At 40.7% G+C, this 21,127-nt stretch overlaps 1 protein-coding gene across 1 annotated transcript in view; it reads left to right on the forward strand.

The window, feature by feature from the left end:
* Window positions 1-21,127, forward strand: part of HLTF (helicase like transcription factor) — a 106,534-nt gene that overhangs the window by 19,152 nt on the left and 66,255 nt on the right. The window contains exons 3-10 of the mRNA XM_028135831.2: window positions 908-1,074; window positions 2,229-2,362; window positions 3,603-3,700; window positions 5,698-5,772; window positions 5,921-6,112; window positions 10,411-10,506; window positions 13,397-13,472; window positions 17,566-17,656. Coding sequence (XP_027991632.1) covers window positions 908-1,074; window positions 2,229-2,362; window positions 3,603-3,700; window positions 5,698-5,772; window positions 5,921-6,112; window positions 10,411-10,506; window positions 13,397-13,472; window positions 17,566-17,656 — 929 coding nt within the window. The remainder of the gene's footprint in view (window positions 1-907; window positions 1,075-2,228; window positions 2,363-3,602; window positions 3,701-5,697; window positions 5,773-5,920; window positions 6,113-10,410; window positions 10,507-13,396; window positions 13,473-17,565; window positions 17,657-21,127) is intronic.

Below are 21,127 nucleotides of genomic sequence, written 5' to 3' on the forward strand. Positions count from 1 at the left end.
TTCCTAGGAGCTGCTCTAGTGCAGGTGAATGTGAGTCACTGTCCCTTTCTGGCTCTGGCCAACCTGGTTGAGGTCTGAGAGGTTGAAGCCACTAGTGTCCAGTGGTTGCAGATGCCTTGGTCCAGATGAACTGTGTGTCTGATAGGTTACTTTTCTGATAGGTTAGTAACAGATAGGTTCTTTCTGATAGACAAAGAAAGAACCCCCAAATAAGGCTCATCATTGGAGTTCACACCTTGATTGTCTCTGTTCTGAGCTGTATTCTCTTCCCCCACTGAGCTGGTCTCACAGGTGTTAGTTGCAAGCGTTTGGGGCCGAAGGGAGCATAGGCACAGAGAGGATCAACCACTGCATTGTTTTGCGAGAGAGGATCAACCACTGCTGGTACTCAACTCGCTGACAGTCTGGTACCTGAGGCTGGGGTGCGCAGGTGCTGCTGGCTTTCCATTCACTTGCAATCCTGGCTGGTGCCTGCGGCAGGGGCATGCACACAGTCCTGCTAGTGTTCCACTCGCTGGTGGACCTGGGGGGTACCTGCAGAGGGGGTCTCATGGGAGGTCCCACTTGTGTCCTACTTTCTGTGTTGTCCAGGGTGGTGTCCAAGGCTAGCATATTCTCTCCTTATTGGCTGTGGGCACCGCCATCTCTGAGAGTGGGGCAGTCAGTTAGCATATTCCCTCCTTATTGGCTGTGGCGCTGCCATCTTTGCGACGGCGTGAGAGTCAATTAGCATATTGACCCTCACGCCTTCATTAGATAGGATGGGTCTAACAAAATACACATTTCTTATGCATTGTTACTCAGTAAGCATTAAAAATTTAATGGAAATCCCAGATAAAGTATGATGAAGAAAGCTAGTATTGTATGTTTATTATTTATAATATTATCTGTTCATTATTTTTGTTAGGTTAATAATAATGAAATGGTTGCATTACAACGAGACCCCAGTAACCCCTATGATAAGAATGCAATTAAAGTAAACAATGTGAATGGAAATCAGGTTGGCCATTTAAAGAAAGATCTTGCAGCTGCTTTGGCCTATATTATGGACAACAAATTGGCACAAGTTGAAGGGTAATGTATTTCAGAGTTTAGTTTTAATAATTTTTCGTTGTATTGATGTTTGAATTTGTTATGTCTATATAGTTATCATGACAACTTTTATCAGGACACCTTTAGTATGTGTTTAATACATGTTTTAATTCTCCTGTCATTTACCTCTACTACCTAGCTATTCCCTCACTTTTCTTTTGAATTATTGCCTTAGAGAAAAATAGGTTATGGTTTAAATATTAGGAAATTCACACTATCTCTCCAAATCTTTTAGTGCATAGATTTGGGAGTTTGGAAGTGTTTGTTTAAATCAGAGGTTGTGAAACTGGTAGCCTGTGATCAGATATAGGTCAGCTTCATTTTGCCTACACAGTGTTTAAAAATTAAAAATTTCCCCCAATATTTTATTATCTGGATATCCTATATTTTATACGTTATTTTTTTCCTGAATATAAGAATTATTTATGAAGATTTTTCTTGACAAATGGAAGATTTGATGATACTGATCTCTCATTTTTACATGACATCAATTGACTGCTGCTGAGTATCAGCTATAGCTTTATCTAGGGCATACTCCAGTTCTTTTGTACATTTGTGTTTGTACCTGCCTCCTGCATACACCCTGACTGGGGATTGAACCAGGATATGTGCACTTAATTGATCTCAACTTAAGAATGGAATGTTTAGGATATAAAAAAGTGAATTTGGAAGACAAAGGCTCAGAAATGTCTTCTCACTTTATTTGTGTACTTGTTTTTTTCTTTCTCAGTTCATCAGTTTTTTCAAATATTGAGCATAAACTGGGTCAGAAATAGTTCTTGCAAATAATTCTCCAGTCTCAGAATGGGTTGCTAGTCTCTGGTTGTAGTAATGAAAACTCTACCCTCTCAGTTAAACTTACTATTTTACTTATCTTACAATATTCATTATAGACTATTCTTATATTTAAACACTGCTTTATCTAGTCTACTCTGTTTCTTCTGGCATTGTTAGTAAAAACCACCCCTTTCTCCTGATTATTGTTGGTCCTGTTCCTATCATTTTTCTTTCTAGTCTGCCCACTAGTTCCTCCCTATTTTACTTCATGCAAAATTTGAATGCAACACAGATTCTTCATGGGAGTAAAATATGGATACTTTTAATTTCTCACTTTTTTTCCTTCTTAAATACAATAGGGTAGTCCCTTTTGGTGCAAACAACGCTTTTACCATGCCTCTGCATATGACTCTTTGGGGAAAAGAAGAAAATAGAAAAGCGGTTTTAGATCAATTGAAAAAACATGGATTTAAATTGGGTCCTGCACCAAAAAGTAAGTTTAGGGTTTAACCTACTATTATTTTGATATTGTAAAAATGTAGGAATTGTAAACATTTGTTATCTTAAGTGATACTTTGAATTTGGTTGACTAAACTAATTTGCATGAAGGCTCTAAGTTATAAAATTTTTGGAGTCTTTTAAAGAAAATCCGGGAATTTTTTCCTCTTTATTTTGAAACAACTATAGTTTCATAGGAGGTTTTACACACACACACACACACACACACACACACACACACAGAAATATACAAGGAGGTCGTATAAGTCCCTCCCTGAAATTCCTCTAATGATAGTATCGAGAAATCTTTATTGTAAATATTCTCTTTGATAAATTACATATCCTATCTAATAAAATGGTAATATGTAAATTACCATCACTCCCCTAAGCCCACGATTGGGCCAGCGGGAGGCGCAGGGGGCGGGACTCAGGGTGGCCGGGATAGCTGATTGGGCTAGCGGGATGCTGAGCTCGCGTCGCCAGCGGCGGCTTGAGCTCAGCGTCTGCGCCATGGCTGTGCTGTGGAACAGAAGGGGCCTATGGGCCAGCGAGCTCATGTCCCGCCGCGGACCATCAAAAGCGGGGGAGCTGAGTGCCTGTCTGCTCCGGCACCAGGCCTTTCAGAAGTCTCCGCCGAGCCGGAGGCTTCTGAAAGGCCTGGTGCACCAGCAGACAGGCACCCAGCTCGCCTGCGATCAAAAGCGAAAGTGTGTAGGGGACCCTACATGTGCATGATTCAATCATGCACTGGGCCTCTAGTAGACAATAAGAATCTCACAATAGAGAATGGAAAAGAATTATTTGTTTAGCAAGTGTTTGTTCAAATAATGTGGAATTATTTTAATAATGTATTAATGATAGGATTTAGCTTATAAAATTTTTTTTTAAATCCTCACCCTAGGATTTGTTTTTATTTGTTTTAGAGAGAGAGGAAGGGGGAGAGTGTGTGTGAGAGAGAAACATCGGTGTGATAGAGACATCAATCACCTGCCTCCTGCATACACCCTGACTGGGGATTGAACCTGGATATGTGCACTGACCTGAAATCGAACTCATGACCTTTTGATGTATGGGATAATGCTCCAACCAACTGAGCCACACTGGCCAGGGCTAAAAAATTTTAAAATATATTAAAGAGTATTTTTAATGGAGCTTATTTTATAAGTCTTAAAAGCTATTTGCTAAAAGATAACCTATTTCATTTGGTGATTTTATCTTCATTTTGTAAATTATAGCTTTTGGATTCAGTTTGGAAAGTGGTTGGGGCTCTGGAAGAGCTGGGCCAAGCTATAGTATGCCAGTTCATGCTGCAGTACAGCTGACAACTGAACAGGTGTGCTTTTCTTATATCTTGTAATCTAAAAGTGAATTTTAAATGAAGAGTGGTGTTTAAAAGAATAAGATAAATATGTATGTGCTGGTATTAGTGATCTTTAGATATATTGTTAAGTTATGAAACATGTAGAATAAACATATTATATATTGCAAACATTTATGTAAAAAGAAATCAGTGATAAAGAATATCCATGGGCTCACATTCATACATACATTTAAAACACCTATATTGCTGTATATGCATGGGATGTTTCAGTATATTTTGTTTTTGTTGTGTTTGAAATTTTTGGATGATGCAAGTATTTTTTAAAAATTGAAGCTTGAAACTTAACTCCTTTCAGTAAGGTTGCAAATACAGTGCTAAAAAAAAATAATTCCAGTTCTTTGGCATTACTCTAATTCTTAACTTTGTCTAATTTGTAATTTAGGATACTGTTATCCTGAATTAGTTTGGGGGGGAGGGAAAGGGATATAAAATAAAGTAATGCAGATCATTCTACAAATAACACCATTTTTTTTTGTCTCTACCCATCAGTATTAGTGTTAGCCTTTTTCTATTCTGATTATAATTACTGAATTTACCCTACTTATTGTTAGAAAGTCTTGAGCCTATGTCTGGTGGGTAAACCCCAGGTTACCTCTTCTAACTGTTTGGAGTTGGCCTGATTTCTTCTGGACTATTGCTATATATTCATGTGATATTTACAAAAGTAATTCTAACAGATATACATTGCTATAAAATTTTACTAGGTCCAATTTAAAGAACCAACTAAATTAGTATAAGATTGAAATCATCCCAGTATTTTATATTATACAGCAAGATTTTTACTGCAGTAATAATAAATAAAAAATAATTGACTGAAAAAAAAGTCAAATGTACCTGGTAGTATCTACCAAAATGGTTTGAATGCAACTATGTAATCCTATCTATAATAATAAAAGCGTAATATGTTAATTAGACTGGACAGCTGAACGACCTCTGGACGAAGCTGCAGAGTCAGGGACTGAGGCAGCGGCGGTTAGGGCGATCAGGCAGGCAGAGAGAGGCGGTTAGGGGTGATCAGGCAAGCAGGCGAGTGGTTAGGGGCAATCAGGCAGGCATGCAGGTGAGCAGTTAGGAGCCAGAGGTCCTGGATTGCGAGAGGGATGTCTGAATGCCAGTTTAGGCCCGATTCCACAGGGATCCAGCAGTCAGACATTCCCCAAGGGGTCCTGGATTGCAAGAGGGTGCAGGCCGGGCTGAGGGACCCCCCTCCCCGTGCACAAATTTTGTGCACCAGGCCTCTAGTCCTATATAATAAAAGGCTAATATGCAAATCGACTAAATGGCAGAATGACCGGTTGCTATAACGTACATTGACCACCAGGGGGCAGACTCTCAACGCAGGAGCTGCCCCCTGGTGGTCAGTATGCTCCCACAGAGGGAGCGCGGCTCAGCCAGAAGCCCTGAGCTGGGCTCATGGCTGGTGAGCGCAGCAGCAGTGGCAGGAGCTTCTCCTGCCTCCGCAGCAGTGCTAAGCCAGCAGTCAGACATCCCCTGAGGGCTCCCAGACTACAAGAGGGCACATGCCAGGCTGAGGGACCCCCCCCAAGTGCACAAATTTCATGCACTGGGCCTCTAGTATAATTATAGAATTTCAATGGCAGGAGGAACCTTAGAGACATTCTAAATCTAGTTCATTCCTTTGATTTTACAGGAATAAGATACAGGGCCATAAAGGTTAAGTGTATTGCCCAAAGTTATTTATAGGTTTATTTGTGACAGAGCTATTACTGAAACCCAAGATTTACAACTCTATTCTATATATTCTTCCAACTGTAACATGGTTACCTTTTATACCTAAACCACTTATTCATTCTGTATTCACTGAGCAGTATAGTATTTTAAATAATTGATATACCTTTTGTTATTCAACTTTTATAGTTAAATTTCTGAGTTGTGTAATTATTATTTTAATTGTTTTGTTTCATGTTTCTTATTGCTATTTGTTGTAGCTTAAAACAGAATTTGACAAATTGTTTGAAGATCTAAAAGAAGATGATAAAACTCATGAAATGGAACCAGCTGAGGTACTTAACCAATATTTTAAATTTATTAATATCCTATTAATTTATACATTTTTTATCACAAGATTAGCTGTTTTCCAGATTCGGGGTTGGGGGGTGGGTATGAAAACGCTTATTGTACCTCTATTTATGACATTTCTTTTATTTATAGGCTATTGAAACATCTTTGCTCCCACATCAAAAACAAGCTCTAGCTTGGATGATTTCCCGGGAAAACAGTAAAGAACTTCCACCATTCTGGGAACAGCGAAGTGACGTATACTATAACACAATAACAAACTTTTCTGAGAAGGATCGACCAGAAAATGTCCATGGAGGAATTTTAGCTGATGATATGGGTTTGGTAATTATTCTTTTTCTTGAGTTAGTAAAATTCTATTTTGTAATTGTGATTTTATAGAAAGTAATTTTGAAGTAGGTAAGAGGAATATGTTAATGCCAGTTTGGGACTAGATTTCACTTCCAGTGTAGAACACAGTTTTTTCCTAAGGTTTAAGTTAGAATAATGGTAAGTTTTTTGTTTTTCTACACTTAAGGTACAATTAAAATAATTAGTATAATGATATTAACATGTTTTTCTCAAATTTTTTTAAAAGGAAAGACAACAGTGTTATGTAAAGTTATTTGTAGTATATCACAAATGTTGTGATATGCAGAATATTTAAATGTATATTTATGACTCCTTATACCAGCAGTTTTTATATTTTTTGGTCTCAGTGACCCTGTACACTAAAAAATTCTTGAGCAGCCCAAAGAGCTTTTGTTTTTGTGGGTTATATCTATTAATATATCTATGAATATTTATACTATTAGACATTAAACAAAATTTTTTAAATTATTAACTGAAAAATAACAGTTAATAAACTTACTTGTTAACATGAATAGCATATTTTTTAATGAAAAGTATTCCAAAACAACAATTTTGATAAGAAAACACATTTAGTTTTGCAAATCATTTTAATGTCTGGGCTAATAGATGACATCTGAATCTGTTTTTTTATTCAGTCCATTGTGATATGTATTTGGTTTAAAATGTGTAAAGAAATGTAATCCTTACACAAATATGTAGTTGGAAAGGGAGCAGTGTTTTAATAGCCTTTTTAATTAAATATATTCTTCTTTGATACAATAACAAAATCAGGCAAGTATTAGTTCATTACATATTGTAGTTATAATGTGGAACTTAAAAGTCATATCAGTGAACTTCTTATACTCTGCTCTATTAAAATCCTTTGGTGTAACTTACACATTGAATGCATAGTTTACCCATGCATGATTTTATAACGTCAGGCATTTTATAAAATCATTCACTGAGTTATACAGATCTGTCAAATGTTAATGCATTTCATTATATCAACAATTTTAATTCATTGGTAATACTGTTGATCTTATTAGGCATTTACATTTTGGAAAGCTGCTATTCCCATAGTATTGGATACAAGTTTTTCAACAGTCTGGTTTTTGTTGAAATTTGAAATTTTATCATTAACAACAAATGCTATCAGTTGTTTCCTTAGAAGGCGATAGACTCACTTTTTTCATTTTTCAAGAAAATGTCTGCCACTTTGTCATGAATAATTAGTTGTTGCTTATTCTTTCAAGTAAAATTAGTGATGCATAAAAAAGTGATGATGTGAGGTGATGCATCGTGGTTAGTCTCACAGTGATTTTTCCCTAGATAGCCCTCGTATTTTGGTGTCAAAAGAAGTATTTTATGTGTACTTCCCATCTTGTTATACAGAATATTTTAAAGATGTGTACTTACAAGGCAAGATTCAATAAAATTAATGTGTACTGCTTCATCAAGAATATTTTTAACATTTTTAAAGTGAAACTGGCATTTACATTTTTTTTATTATGAGTGGCAGATAATACAATAACCACTATTAGAAAGTAGTGTCACCTGTTTTGTTTCATGCTAAGGCACTTGCAGTTTTGCCCACCATTGCTTTTTGTGGCATTCCTATAGATGTTAACACAAATAAGGTCTTAGAAGTATTATGAAAACAGTTTTGATTGCACATAACTCCTGAAAGGGTCCTGAGGTCCCCTAGGGCCTGTGGATCACACTTTGGAAATTAGTGCCTTACACTGCTTTAAAATTTCCAGATTTGTTTCTGTGTTGCTAATTATAAATTCACCTATGGCCAAAAATAAAAAATTGCATTTTTCTTATTTAAGAAAAACCTACAAGATATATCATGTTCTTTATAGCTTTTAAGTGTTGGAATTATATTTAAATGAAATTTAGTAAAATGATTACCTTATGTGAATACTTGGAATGACTAATAATTTTAAATTAGCTTTGAATTATATAGCAGGCAAAAGTTGTAGTTTCATGATAAAGGTATTAGTTCAGGGTTAAATGTAAACTCTTAGAACAGCAGTCATTTAATAAAACCACGTTTCTCAGAGATGTTTATAGTATTGTATGAGTAAACTAGAGGCCCGGTGCACGAAATTCATGCACTTGGCGGGGGGGGGGGGCGTCCCCCAGCCTGGCCTGTGCACTCTCACAGTGTGGGAGCTCTACAATCGATCACCCCAAAGAGGTAGGTCCTGCCCACCCATCCAGCGCTCCTTGATGGATTGCCCCAAGGAGGTAGGCTGGAGCCAGGGGTCCTGCCCCTGTGGTGTGTGCACGGGGCTGCGGGGAGCCTGCCTCCACTGTGGCGCAGCCATCTTGTGACAGCGTAAGGGCATCACGCATGAGGGCGTGATGACTACTTAGCCTTTTATTAGTAAGGATAATTTAATAATTTCTAACAATGCAGTGTGGGAAAGTATTTCTTAATGACACACTTTTAATTAATATATATATTATCTATATTCTAGAGGCCCGGTGCATGAAAATTCATGCACTAGAGGGGGGGTCCCTCAGCCTGGCCTGCCCCCTCTCAAGGTCCGGGAGCCCTCAGGGGTGGGAAGCAACCTGGCAATCAGGGGAAGGCAATGCCCCATCACACCTCTGCTGCTGCTACTGCTGGCAGTGCAAGCCTCGGCCGGCCCTGGTTACCTGAGCCTCGGGCGGCCCTGGGCAGCTGGGCAGCTGCCATCTGAGGCTTGTCTGCACCTTGGGTGTTGGCTGGGCAGTCACCATCTGAGGCTTGCCTGTGCCTTGGGCCAGCTCTGGGCGGTTGGACAGCTGCCATCCGAGGCTTGCCTGTGCCTTGGGCCAGACCTGGGTGCCTGGGTGGCTAAGGGGACTGGGGGACTCCAGAGTCAGACACGTGGAGCCGCCAGGCCTGCCCTCAGGCGCCTGCCGCCCCAGTGGGGCTGAGGGGACTGGGCGCCACCATCTTGTGGCTGTGGGCACCGCCATCTTTGAGGGTGGGGCAATCAATTAGCATATTCCCCCCTTCTTGGCTGTGGGTGCTGCCACCTTTGTGATGGCATGAGGGTCAATTAGCATGTTCCCGCTTTATTAGATAGGATATAAAGAGGTATTATACAAATTAGGCCAGGACACTGTGATAGTCGTGACCAGTTAGGAGGAGGATGCACACAGTGAGGCCCAGAGTAGAGACAGACACAGAGACCGGGGGCCTGCCCGAGCCCGCTGGCTGGCTCAGGTGGCCCTGGAGCAGCCACTAACAGGAGCCTGGGGCAGACACTGATAGGGGGGCCTGGGGCCACCCAAGCCACCACACTGGCTCAGATAGCCCCAGAGCAGACACAGAAGGGGGCCTGGGCTGCTCCAGCCGCAGCGCACTAGCAGTCCCGCCTCTGCGTGAGCTGCAGAGGAAACACCTTTTCTGTCCGCTCATTGGCTCAGCTCCCAGTATGCCACTCACAGTGTTCTTGGTAACTTGGGTAATAAGGACCCAAGAAGGCGGTCTAGGGTTTTTCCACATCATTCCTGGAGGAAAAAATGAAGGTCTGCTGCTGGAGGGCTAAGAAATGTCATATCCTGCCCTAGACGGTTTGGCTCAGTGGATAGAGCCTCGGCCTTCGGACTGCAGGGTCCGGGTTCGATTCTGATTAAGGGCATGTACCTAGGTTACAGGCTTCTCCCTGGCCGGGGCCCAGGTTAGGGCTCATGCAGGAGGCAACCAATCGAAGTGTCCCTCTCACATTGATGTTTCTCTCTGTCTTTCCCTCTCTCTTCCACAGTCTCTAAAAATCAATGGAAAAATATCCTTAGGTGAGAATTAAAAAAAAAAAAAAAGAAAGAAATGTCATATCCTGTGAAAGAGACATCTTGAAAATGTCTAAAGAAAGTTGTCATTTTTTCGTGGTGAAGGGACTGGAGTCCGTGCTGATGAAAACACCTTGCGGCTGCGGTGGCGGCAGTTGCAGCAGCAGCAGCGGGTGATGGGGGTGGCGCCTTCCCTTAATTAGCCAGTTGCCGCCCATAGAGGGAGGCCAGACTGCGGGCGGCTAAGCCATCAGTAGGACATCCCTTGAGGGGTCCCAGACCATGACAGGGTACAGGCTGGGCTGAGGGACCTTCCCCCTACTCCCCCCTTTCCCGTACGAATTTCGTGCACTGGGCCTCTAGTTTAATATAATAATCAGTATACTTCTGTGGCTTTGAATGGTGTTTGATATTTACTTAATTTATTTTAAATTGGTTTTGTAATGTTCTCTCATCAACTGGGTTTTAGAATTTGACCATTTGTCTTTTTGAAACATTTTAAGGGCAAAACTCTTACAGCCATTGCAGTAATTCTTACCAACTTCCATGATGGTAAACCTCTTCCTGTTGAAAGAATTAAAAAAAATCAACTGAAGAAGGTAAAATATTAGTAAATGTGTGTTTTTTTTCCTCTGAAGTCTTTGGTTTATTTTAAAACTTTTAATTTTGTCATTAAAAAATAATTGCCAAAAAATTGATAATATGCATTGTTTTCAGAGCATCAGGTCTTTCTCATTTGTTACTAATAAGAGTGAAAATCAGTGCCACATTCTTGAGGGTATTTTGGTAATTTGAATCAAGAGCCTTGAAAATGTTTATAATCTTCCACTCAATAATGCTATTTTAAAGAAACTACCTAAAGAAGTTATCAGAAATGTATTTTTTCCAAAGAGAAAAGTGCAAGTTTATTTTCCCCTGGCATTATTTTAAACACAAAAAAGAAACACCTCTCAGTAAGCTAATAGTTAAATTATAAAATAGATATAAAATTTAATAGTTATTCAAAATTACAAAATTCTGATATTAATATAATATTTAATAGTTATACAAAATTACAATATCATGAAGAATATTGTCATGATATTTTTTTAGTTAAAAAAAGCGAGTGGCACCCTCTCTGGTGTTGCTCAGTGGTTAAAATGTCAGCCCACACACTCAAAGGTCTCCAGTTCGATTCCTGGTCAAGGACATATATCTGGGTTGCAGGTTAGATCCCAGCCAGGATTGGGATGCGTGCAGGAGGCACCAATCAATGTGTCTCTTTTACACTGATATTTCTCTCTCTTTCTCTCCCTCTCTCTTTCTCTCCCTCTCCCTTTCTTTCCCTCTCTCCCTCTCTTTTTCTTTCCTCTTCCCTGCCCTCGCTCCCTTCCACTTTCTCTAAAAATCAATGGAAAAGAATATCCTTGGGTGAGGATTAACAAAAAAAAACAGGGCCAACTCCACATCTGTATATAGTGTTTGACTCCTCATTTTGTAAATACATATTTATGTATATCTAAGTATAGTTATACACTATATGTGCCAAAATGTTAATAGTGATAATTATGATCTAATGATGAGGATATGGGTGACTTTTGATATTTAACTTTATGTGTGTGTGTGTGTGTGTGTGTGTGTGTGTGTGTGAGATGTATGCTTAATATAATAATATTCAGTTTATAATAATTAAAGTGAATTCATTTTATAGAAAAATAAATATTATTAAAGTGAAACAGTATTCTTTGTTCTGAGCTGAAAATTCAAAGAACTTAAAGTAGGAAATAACTAAGCAAAAGATCTGTGAAAAAATATTTTTTAAGACTTCTAAATTTTTAGATTTCAAAGAGACTGCACTCCAGTTTCCTGCCATTGATTAATAAATTTATTAATGTCTGCACTTAGTTGCATTTTCTTCTTTAAACTTTCATTGCGAGTTTAACTCTGTTATCTGAGATCTAATTCCCTACCTGAATAATCTATTGCTTTATATACTGTTATTTTTACATTTGGTCATTAAAAGAAAAGCACCTAAGACTATTTATAGCTTCAGTGTCAGTTATCAATTTGAAACTTATCTATTATCAGTAAGACTCTCCCTCCCCCCTCCCCCCCCCCCCAATGCGTTTAAGGTGTTGTATATTTGAAAGGTTTTTGGATAGTTTGCTATATTAATTGAAATTGAGGCTGAAAATGTGATTTCTAGCTTAGAATTTATTGTAACAAAAATTCCAGTATTTTAAGTAGATTTAGATATTCCAAGCTTAACAGAGTAAAATATAATTGATTTAAATTTCATTAGATGACTGGAAAGGTTGAACGTTGTAGAAAATTTGTCTTTGAACTCTATGGAGAAAAAGCTTGCCTAAATAAAATTAATATAAAATGAATAACGTAAAGAGTATCTTTTATTTGTGGATACAATTTTAGATTTTTTTGCATACTGTTTAATAAAAATGGTTGTACTAACTATTGAAGAAGATCGAAAAGCATTTTTTAATATTAGTTCCTTGGAGTTATTAATGCTTTAAAAATTATCTAAAATAACTCTTCTAGCTACATATCTCTAAAAATGTTACATTTTGGATTTTCCCACCCATACCATTAGAAGGGGATGTATCTTCTTTCAGTCGCATTTTTAATAAATCCTAACTGTCATGGGATTTTGTAAAATGTTTAAAATTCTGGGTTTTTTTTTAAAAAACTAAAATTAAATATCCTTTATAAGCCCTAATTTTCAGCAAAAATTATTATACGCCTGTCTACCAATCCTGCCCTCCATTCTGAGGTTTTGATTTATAATATGACAACTTCACCTACTTCTTTTTTTTTAACCTGCAAGAATTAATTCAATTAAACCCCATTTTATTTGGGTTTATTCCTACTTACAGAATCAAGTCAAGAATTAGAAGTAAGATGGGAGGAATCCTTCTTTACTAGACTCAGTTAAAAATATTTTCATGAAGAAGTATAAAGTTTTACTTTTATAGAAGTTTTTGTACTCATGTGTACATTGATGCATTTTTAAACAAAAGGGTATAGATGAAGGAAAAAGGAAAGTCAAGTTGACAGGAAAATCCCAGATAGAGTAAAACAGGAGAGAAAAAGCATAGCAATGGCAGTCTCATTAAAGATCTATTACTTGCTGTAGGGACTCTTGTTTTGAAAGCTTATCATCTGAGAATTTCTTTTAATTCTAAAGTAACTCCCGTTTCATGAATGTTTCTCCTAGTAACTAACATGCCATTTATAACTGAAGTTTGCTTTTTGTATTCTTTTTGCAAGGTAAAGACCAACTACTTTTCTTTTTTGAGATACTTGTGAAAAGAATTTTAATCAGTTTGTGTATTTTTTATTTTTACTTAATGCACCTTTCCCCTTTGCTCCAGAATGGAGTAACAGCTTAAATAGTCTTTTTTATGTAAAATAAAGAAATATAAAATAGGATACATTTTAAGCTTATTTAAAAGTGACAACAGTACTATGTAACAAATATGCCTTTTCATCCAGGAATGTAATATTAACAATGGATCTATGAAACTTGGAAGAAACAATACCAGTGAAAAGACAGATGAACTAACTAAAGGTAAACTTTAATTTTTAATATGATCTCATATTTTATTGAGATTTTTAAATTATTATTTTCAAATCTTTATTGTTGAAAGTATAACATACGTTCCCCCTTTCCCCCCACTGACCTCTTCTAGCCTGTCCCGCCCCCTATTCCAGGCCTTCACCATCCTATTGTGAGATTATTCTAAGTTAATTATGTAATTCTAGCGCTGGAGCTCTGTGCTGTACAAAAACTTCCAATCCCTTTTTCTGAAGGACGATAGTCAGGAAAAATTTCATCAAGGAGGTGATAATGGAATTGGGTGGTAGTACATCAGGCAGAGAAGCTGAGAAAGAGCATTTTTGGTTGAGAAACATATCCTGTGAAAGGTAGTAAAACAGCAAAATAAAAACACAGTCATAGAGCATATTTTGTTCTGGGACCTCAGAGTAGTTTATGGTATTTATAGTGTAACTAGGGGCCCAGTGCACGAATTTGTGCACCTTAAAAATAACTGTGGGCCGGGGGCTGTGGGGGGCACAGGGGTGGGTCTCAGCTCATCCTCCGAGCCCTGATCCAGACCCTCCTGCTGCAGCCCCCAGTCCCGTCTGCCCGCAGCCCCACTCCTGCTCCCACGCACTGACGGCACTGGCCCCACTCGTACCCACAGACGGTGCGGAGCGATTGGGGCTGGCGCCAGCAGCGGATGCAAGCGGGACTGGCACCCTCAATGGTGCGAGCAGCTGCTGCTGCCCTGATCGCTCCTCAGGAGCAGGGGAAGATGGAGAAGTTCTCAGAGGTGATTGGGTCAGCAGCCACCGCTTGCACCCACTGATAGTGCCAAGCGATTGGGACTGGGGCTGGGTGCCGGCAGTGGGTGTGAGTGGCGGCTCTGATACCAGCTGTGAGTGTGAGCAGGGTTGGCGCCGGCATTGAGTGTGAGTGGCATCTCTGGCGCCGGCAATGGGTGCAAGAGGCAGCTGCCGGCCCAATTGCCCCTCAGGAGCAGGGGGAGGTGGAGAAGCCCTGAGGGGTGATCAGAGCCGGCGGCTGCTGCTCACACCCAATGATGGCGCCAAGTGATCGGGGCTGGCGCCGGGCGCTGGCAGCAGGTACTAGCCGGGCCAGCACCAGCAACAGATGCGAGCCACGGGACCGCCGCGTGCGGGACAAAGCATTTTCAGTAACCACTAGAGTCTCGCCCTGATGATGGCAACTGGTGCCCTGCCTTGGTCTGGCGCCCCCGCTCACCTGCTCTACCATCACGCCGTGGCCGATGCCCACCATGTTCTGTCATCTGCTGCCTGTTGCCAACACCTGCCATGTTCCGTGTGCGCCCCCTGGTGGTCAGTGCACATCAGAGCGACCTGTTGTTTGGTTGTTCTGCAATTCAGTCTATTTGCATATTAGGGTTTTATATATGTAGATGTGCATGGACAGCAGCACCTATGGAAAGAGGTTAGAAACAAATTCTGAAGTCAGGAGAAGTAATGAGATCTCTGGACTGAGCAGTTATATGGTTGGACTTAGGAATCACTTCACAAATTAATATCTAAAGATTGATTAGAGCAGAACAGGCTGAAAATATTTTAAGAATAGTAGGTGAAGAATTGGAAATACAACTGTGTGCTATTTGCAGTTTGTTATCTTTGAGATAGGAGAAGGAAATAGGTAGTTAGATAAAGATACAGAATTGAGGGTGTATTGTTTTGTTTTCAGACATTTTTAAAAATATATTTTTACTGATTTCAGAGAGGAAGGGAGAGGGAGAGAAATAGAAAGATCAATGAAGAGAGAGAGTCATTGATTGACTGCCTCCTGCACGCCTCCTACTGGGCATGTACACTTGACCGGAATTGAACCCAGGACCCTTCAGTCCATAGGACGACACTCTATCCACTGAGCCAAAATGGTTAGGGTGAGGGTTTTTTTGTTGTCTATTTTTTAGTTTAAGAAAGAAACCCATGGATAGGAAGATTTTGAATACAATAGAGAGAATATTTTATAGGCCTGTGGGAGGAATTGAGATAATATAACAGGTAGATGAGTTAGCATTAGAAAGAAAGAAAATATAGCTTAGGGAAAATACAGATAATTGAGGAAGTAAAAAGGTAGAAAAATTGGCAGTTTAAAGAAGACTAGAGGTCCATTGCACAAAATTCGTGCACAGTGTGTATGTGTGTGTGTGTGTGTGTGTCCCTTAGCCCAGCCTGCACCCTCTCCAATAAGGGACACCCCGGTGGGATCAGACCTAAGCAGGCAGTCGGACATCCCTCTCACAATCCAGGACTGCTGGCTCCCAAACGCTCGCCTGCCTGTCTGCCTGATTGCCCCAAACAGCTTCTGCCTGCCGGCCTGATCAATGCCTAACTGCTCCCCTGCCGGCCTGGTCACACCCAACTGCCCTCCCCTGCCGGCCTGGTTGCCCCCAACTGCCCTCCCCTGCAGTCGCCCCCAACTGCCCTCCCCTGCCGGCCTGGTCCCTCCCAACTACCCTCCCCTGCAGGCCTGGTCACCCCCAACTGCCATCCCCTGCAGGCCTGGTCACCCCTAAATGCCCTCCCCTGCCGGCCTGGTCACCCTTAACTGCCCTCCCCTGCCGGCCTGATTGCCCCTAACTTCCCTCCCTTGCCAGTCTGGTCGCCCCTAACTGCCCTCCCATGCAGGCCTGGTCACCCCCAACTGCTCTCCCCTGCAAGCCTGCTCACCCTCAACTGCCCTCCCGTGCAGGCCTGGTCGCCCCCAACTGCCCTCCCCTGCAGGCCTGGTCGCCCCCAATTGCACTCCCCTGCTGGCCTGGTCACCCACAACTGCACTCCCCTGCTGGCCTGGTCCCCCACAACTGCCCTCCCCTGTAGGCCTGGTCCCCCACAACTGCACTCCCCTGCTGGCCTGGTCCCCCACAATTGCCCTCCCCTACAGGCCTGGTCCCCCCCAACTGCCCTCCCCTGCAGTCCTGGTCACCCCTAACTGCCCTCCCTTGCTGATCTGGTCACCCCCAACTGCCCTCCCTTGTAGGCTTGGTCCCTCCCAACTGCCCTCCACTGCTGGCCATCTTGTGGCAGCCATCTTTGTCCAGATGGGGTGGCCATCTTGTGTTTTGGGATGATGGTCAATTTGCATATTACCTCTTTATTATATAGGAGTAGAGGCACGATGCACAAAAGTCGTTCAAGGGGCCTGGCTGCCTCGCGCAGCCCTTGCAGCTCCTCGCAGCCTCAGCTGGCCCTTGCAGCCCTGGCTTTGTTTGGAAGGTCATCCAGATGGTCTTCCGGAAGGTCGTCCAGACGATCGTTCTGCTGTTCGGTCTAATTAGCATATTAGCTCTTTATTATATAGGAATAGAGGCCTGGTGCACGAAAATTTGTGCACTGGCGGGGGGTGGGGTGGTCCCTCAGTCCAATCTGCCCTCTCTCACAGTCCGAAGCCCTCAGGGGATATCTTACTGACGGCTTAGCCGGAGTCTGACCTCCCTCTGTAGGAGGCGTCCGGCCGATAATGGGAAGGCACTTCCCCCATCACCCCCTTGGTGCTGCTGCCTCTGGCCTCCCTCTGAGGGAGGTGACCAGGCCAATCAGCGGAAGGCGACACCCCCATCATGCCGCTGCTGCTGCCACTGCCGGCCGCTGCGGCTGCCTGAGCCTCGTCCTGGTCTTTGCAGCAGCAGCCACCATTCCCGACTTGCCTGAGCCTTGGCCCGGCCCTTGCAGCAGCAGCAGCTGCAGCTTTGTCTGGAAGATGTCTGGTTTAATTAGCATATTACCCTGTTGTTAGTATAGATTGCTATCTACTTACTGTTTATTTTTTTCCAGCAGCTCTCAGCTGCCTTGGTACATCAGGAAATTCAGCCAGTCTGGGGATTGGCTGGATGACTACAGGGGAAAGACTGGGTACAAAACAAATTGAAGGTACTTTTTTATGAGAAAACACTAGAATAGGAAACAAGTAGAGTAGCTGGCTGATTGAAAGGGCAGGAATGGAGACATTAAGAAGTTGTAATTCAATTCAGATGTATTTTTAAAAAGTTGTATTATTGAGTTGTAAAACCAGGGTTTTAAGAAGGATTATTGCTAGCCTAAGAATTTACTAATATTTTATATATTTGTCCTTTTCTTTAAAATGGAAGGATCTAGGTGTAGCGGAGAACCCAGTATTTCACATGTCAAGGGAAAGAGTAAATATCCCAAGTCAGAATTGTCTAGTTCCTGCTCCAAAAGGTAAACGCTTATTAAGATTTGATAATATATAATCTGCTTATTTAAATTTATTTCTCCATTTTTTTTTTTTACATATAGGAGAGAAAGAGGACCATTATATCTGAGTTACATAGTTTTTTAAATACATTTTTTATTTGAAATTGACAAAAAGCACTGTGATTTAGGCAGGTAGGAAAGTAATCTATAAAATAAGTGAATTGATAATTTATTTTTAATTTTTGTGAAGGTGACTGGCAGCAATGGCTGTTAGTCATTCTGTTAATTTACCACTACAGGTTTGTTTGGCACATCAGTGAATTATTAATTTTTAATCCCCTGTCTTTCTACTATTTTTTTTCCTATTTCTTTCACATAGGAACTAAGATCTAGCTTCTGGGTTCTTTATTTTTGTTGAAACTTTAGAAGAGCTTTATGAATTTGAGGAGATAAAAACTGACATTTTATTAGATAGTTTGACAAAAGCACTTTTTGCTCATCTCAGTTCTTTCTTTACTGTTAGTGGAAATAAGACACAATAAAGTCATTTATGGAGAGTATTATATTAATGTAGACTAGAAGGGGATATTTGAATAAAACACACAATCCTCTCTGATCTCAACTTGAATCTGTTAATGTTATAAATTTCATTTACCTTCTGAAGTAGATCTAAATATTTGGCTTTTATTATATTTTCCACCATCAGTATTGTCTGGGTAACCTCAAATCTGAGTTTCTGTTAGCTGTTTCACCAATAAAGACCTCAAACTGGGTATCTGTTAATTGTCTTCTATCATTAAAACCTGTCTACACTGAGCACAGAACCAGGACTCATCAGTTTTCTCTCAAATATCAAATCTTACAACTCTGAACTGACCAGGAAACTAGTTAACAGCTCTATTAGGTGTACCAGATCAGGTTAAAGGACATAGAAATAATTATAATGAGGACATGATAAAACTAAAAACAACCAACACATATATTAATTACATCCAGTACACGTATATTTACCGTGTAACCGACTATTTTAGGGGCTTTGTTTGTACTAATGTTTTATCCAGTGAAGTGGATTGTATCTATTTCTGTTTTCCAAATGGGGAAACTGAGGCATAGAGGACCATTAGATAGCTTACCTAAAGTCACATAACAAATAAGTGGCAGAATGGGGATTTGAATCTGTGCAGTCTGACTATAGAACCCATTATACTTAGGCATTTAACCACTGTAATATACTTTTTATACACAAAATTTACAAAATTTTTCATTGTGGAAGATTTATATTATTGCCTCTTAGCTGCTTATTTCCTTATATTGGAAGTGTTTTATTTGATAAGATTCATTTCATTTCTTTTTTGTTCTAATTTTATGTGTTTGAATTGAATTGAACTCAGTATTGAAATGATTACTATTTTAAAATGGTTTACTTTTTCAAATTTATTTTAATAGTGATAACTGCATTTTGCATAGTAAATGCATCTGGTTATGAACACAGAATACTTTGACTTTCAGTGGTGGGCACCCAATGCAACATACAGATCATGTATCATAGAAATGTACACTTGAAACCTATATGACCCTATTAACCAGCTTTAGCCCAGTAAATTTAATTATTTAATCTTTATTGTTCAGATTATTACATATGTTCCTCTTCCCCCCCCCCCATAGTTCCCTCCACCAGGTTCCCACCCCACACCAGGCCTTCGCCCCCCACTATCCTCGTTCATAGATGTAAGCTCTTTGTCCAATCTCTTCCCACACCCCCCACAACCCCTTCCCCCCGAGAATTGTCAGTCCACTCCCTTTCCATGCGCCTGATTCTTACATTCACCAGTTTGTTCTGTTCATCATTTTCATTTGATTTTTAGATTTACTAGTTGATAGGTAAGTATTTGGTGTCACTTTGTTTTTCATAAATTTTTACCTTTACCTTTTTCTTCTTCTTCCTCTTCTTAAAGAATATCCTTCAGCATTTCATATAATACTGGTTTGGTGGTGAAACTCTTTATCTGACCTTCAATTCTAAATGATAGCTTTGCTGGATAGAATAATCTTGGTTATAGGTTCTTGCTATGCATCACTTTGAATATTTCTTGCTACTCCCTTCTGGCCTGTATAGTTTCTGTTGAGAAATCAGCTGACAGTTGTATGGGTGCTCCCTTGTAGGTAACTAACTGTTTTTCTCTTGCTGCTTTTAAGATTCTCTCTTTGTCTTTTGCCCTTGGCATTTTAATTATGATGTGTCTTGGTGTGGTCCTCTTTGGATTCCTCTTGTTTGAGGTTCTCTGTGCTTCCTAGACTTGTAAGTCTATTTCTTTCACCAGGTGGGGGACGTTTTCTGTCACTATTTCTTCAAATAGGTTTTCAATATCCTGCTCTCTTTCTTCTTCTGGCACCCCCATAATTCGGATGTTGGTATGCTTGAAGTTGTCCCAGAGGCTCCTTACACTATCTTCATATTTTTGGATTCTTTTTTCTTTTTGCTTTTCCAGTTGGGTGTTTTTTGCTTCTTCGTATTCCAAATCTTTGACTTGATTCTTGGGATTCTCTAGTCTGCTGTTGAATCTCTGTATTATTCTTTATTATCTCTGTATTATTCTTTATTTCAGTCAGTGTATGCTTAATTTCTGACTGGTCCTTTTCCATTTTTTTGGCATCCTCACTAATATCCTTAAAGATCTCACTAAGTTCCTCGGAGGTTTCTAGAAGACACTTGAGTAACCTGATAACTGTTGGTTTTGAACTCTATATCCAGTATTTTGCTTTCATCCATTTCTTTCATTTGTGACATGTTTCTTTGTCTCCACATTTTGGCTGCTTCCCTGTGTTTGTTTCTATGTACTGGGTAGCTGCTAAGTCTCCTTGAGTTGATAGAGTGGCCTTGTGTGCTAGGTGTCCTATAGGGCCCAGTGGCTCAGCCTCCCCAGTCACCTGAGGTGGACACTCTTGGTGCACCCCTTTGTGGGCTGTGTGCACAGTCTTGTTGTAGTTAAGCCTTGATTGCTATTGGTATCACTGGGAGGAATTGACCTCCAGGCCAATTGGCTGTGAGGACCAGCTGTGTCTACACTGGAAGAGCTGCTGTTTAGGAGACACCCTTATGGGGCAGGACTTGCTTCAGTGGGGCTTTGGGTGCCCCTTGACTTTGTCACTTATGGATGTGAAGAGTTGTAATCTGGTATGGTCTCACACTAAATAGTGGGTACACTGGCTCTTGGATCTCCAAGGAGGTGCAAAGTCAGCCACTGCCTGGGACTGCCCAGCAGGAGCTATAGAGAGATCTGCAGAATCCTCCTCTTTGTATTGGGTTTGGAAGTGCCCAGATGAGGCCCAACTATGTAGCAAGGCAGGCTGCTGCTGCTGCTGCCTGTTTAACAGGTTTTAGGCTGAGAAAGGACAGGCCATTCATGCAAAAGCTACTGTGCACAGCTTGGGTTGGGTTGTAAATTGGGTGGGGCGGGGTCTCGGAATCACCAGGGTGGAGCACACAGCAATGGG

The sequence above is a fragment of the Eptesicus fuscus genome, chromosome 3 (assembly GCF_027574615.1).
Source record: "Eptesicus fuscus isolate TK198812 chromosome 3, DD_ASM_mEF_20220401, whole genome shotgun sequence".
Taxonomy (NCBI): Eukaryota; Metazoa; Chordata; class Mammalia; order Chiroptera; family Vespertilionidae; genus Eptesicus; species Eptesicus fuscus.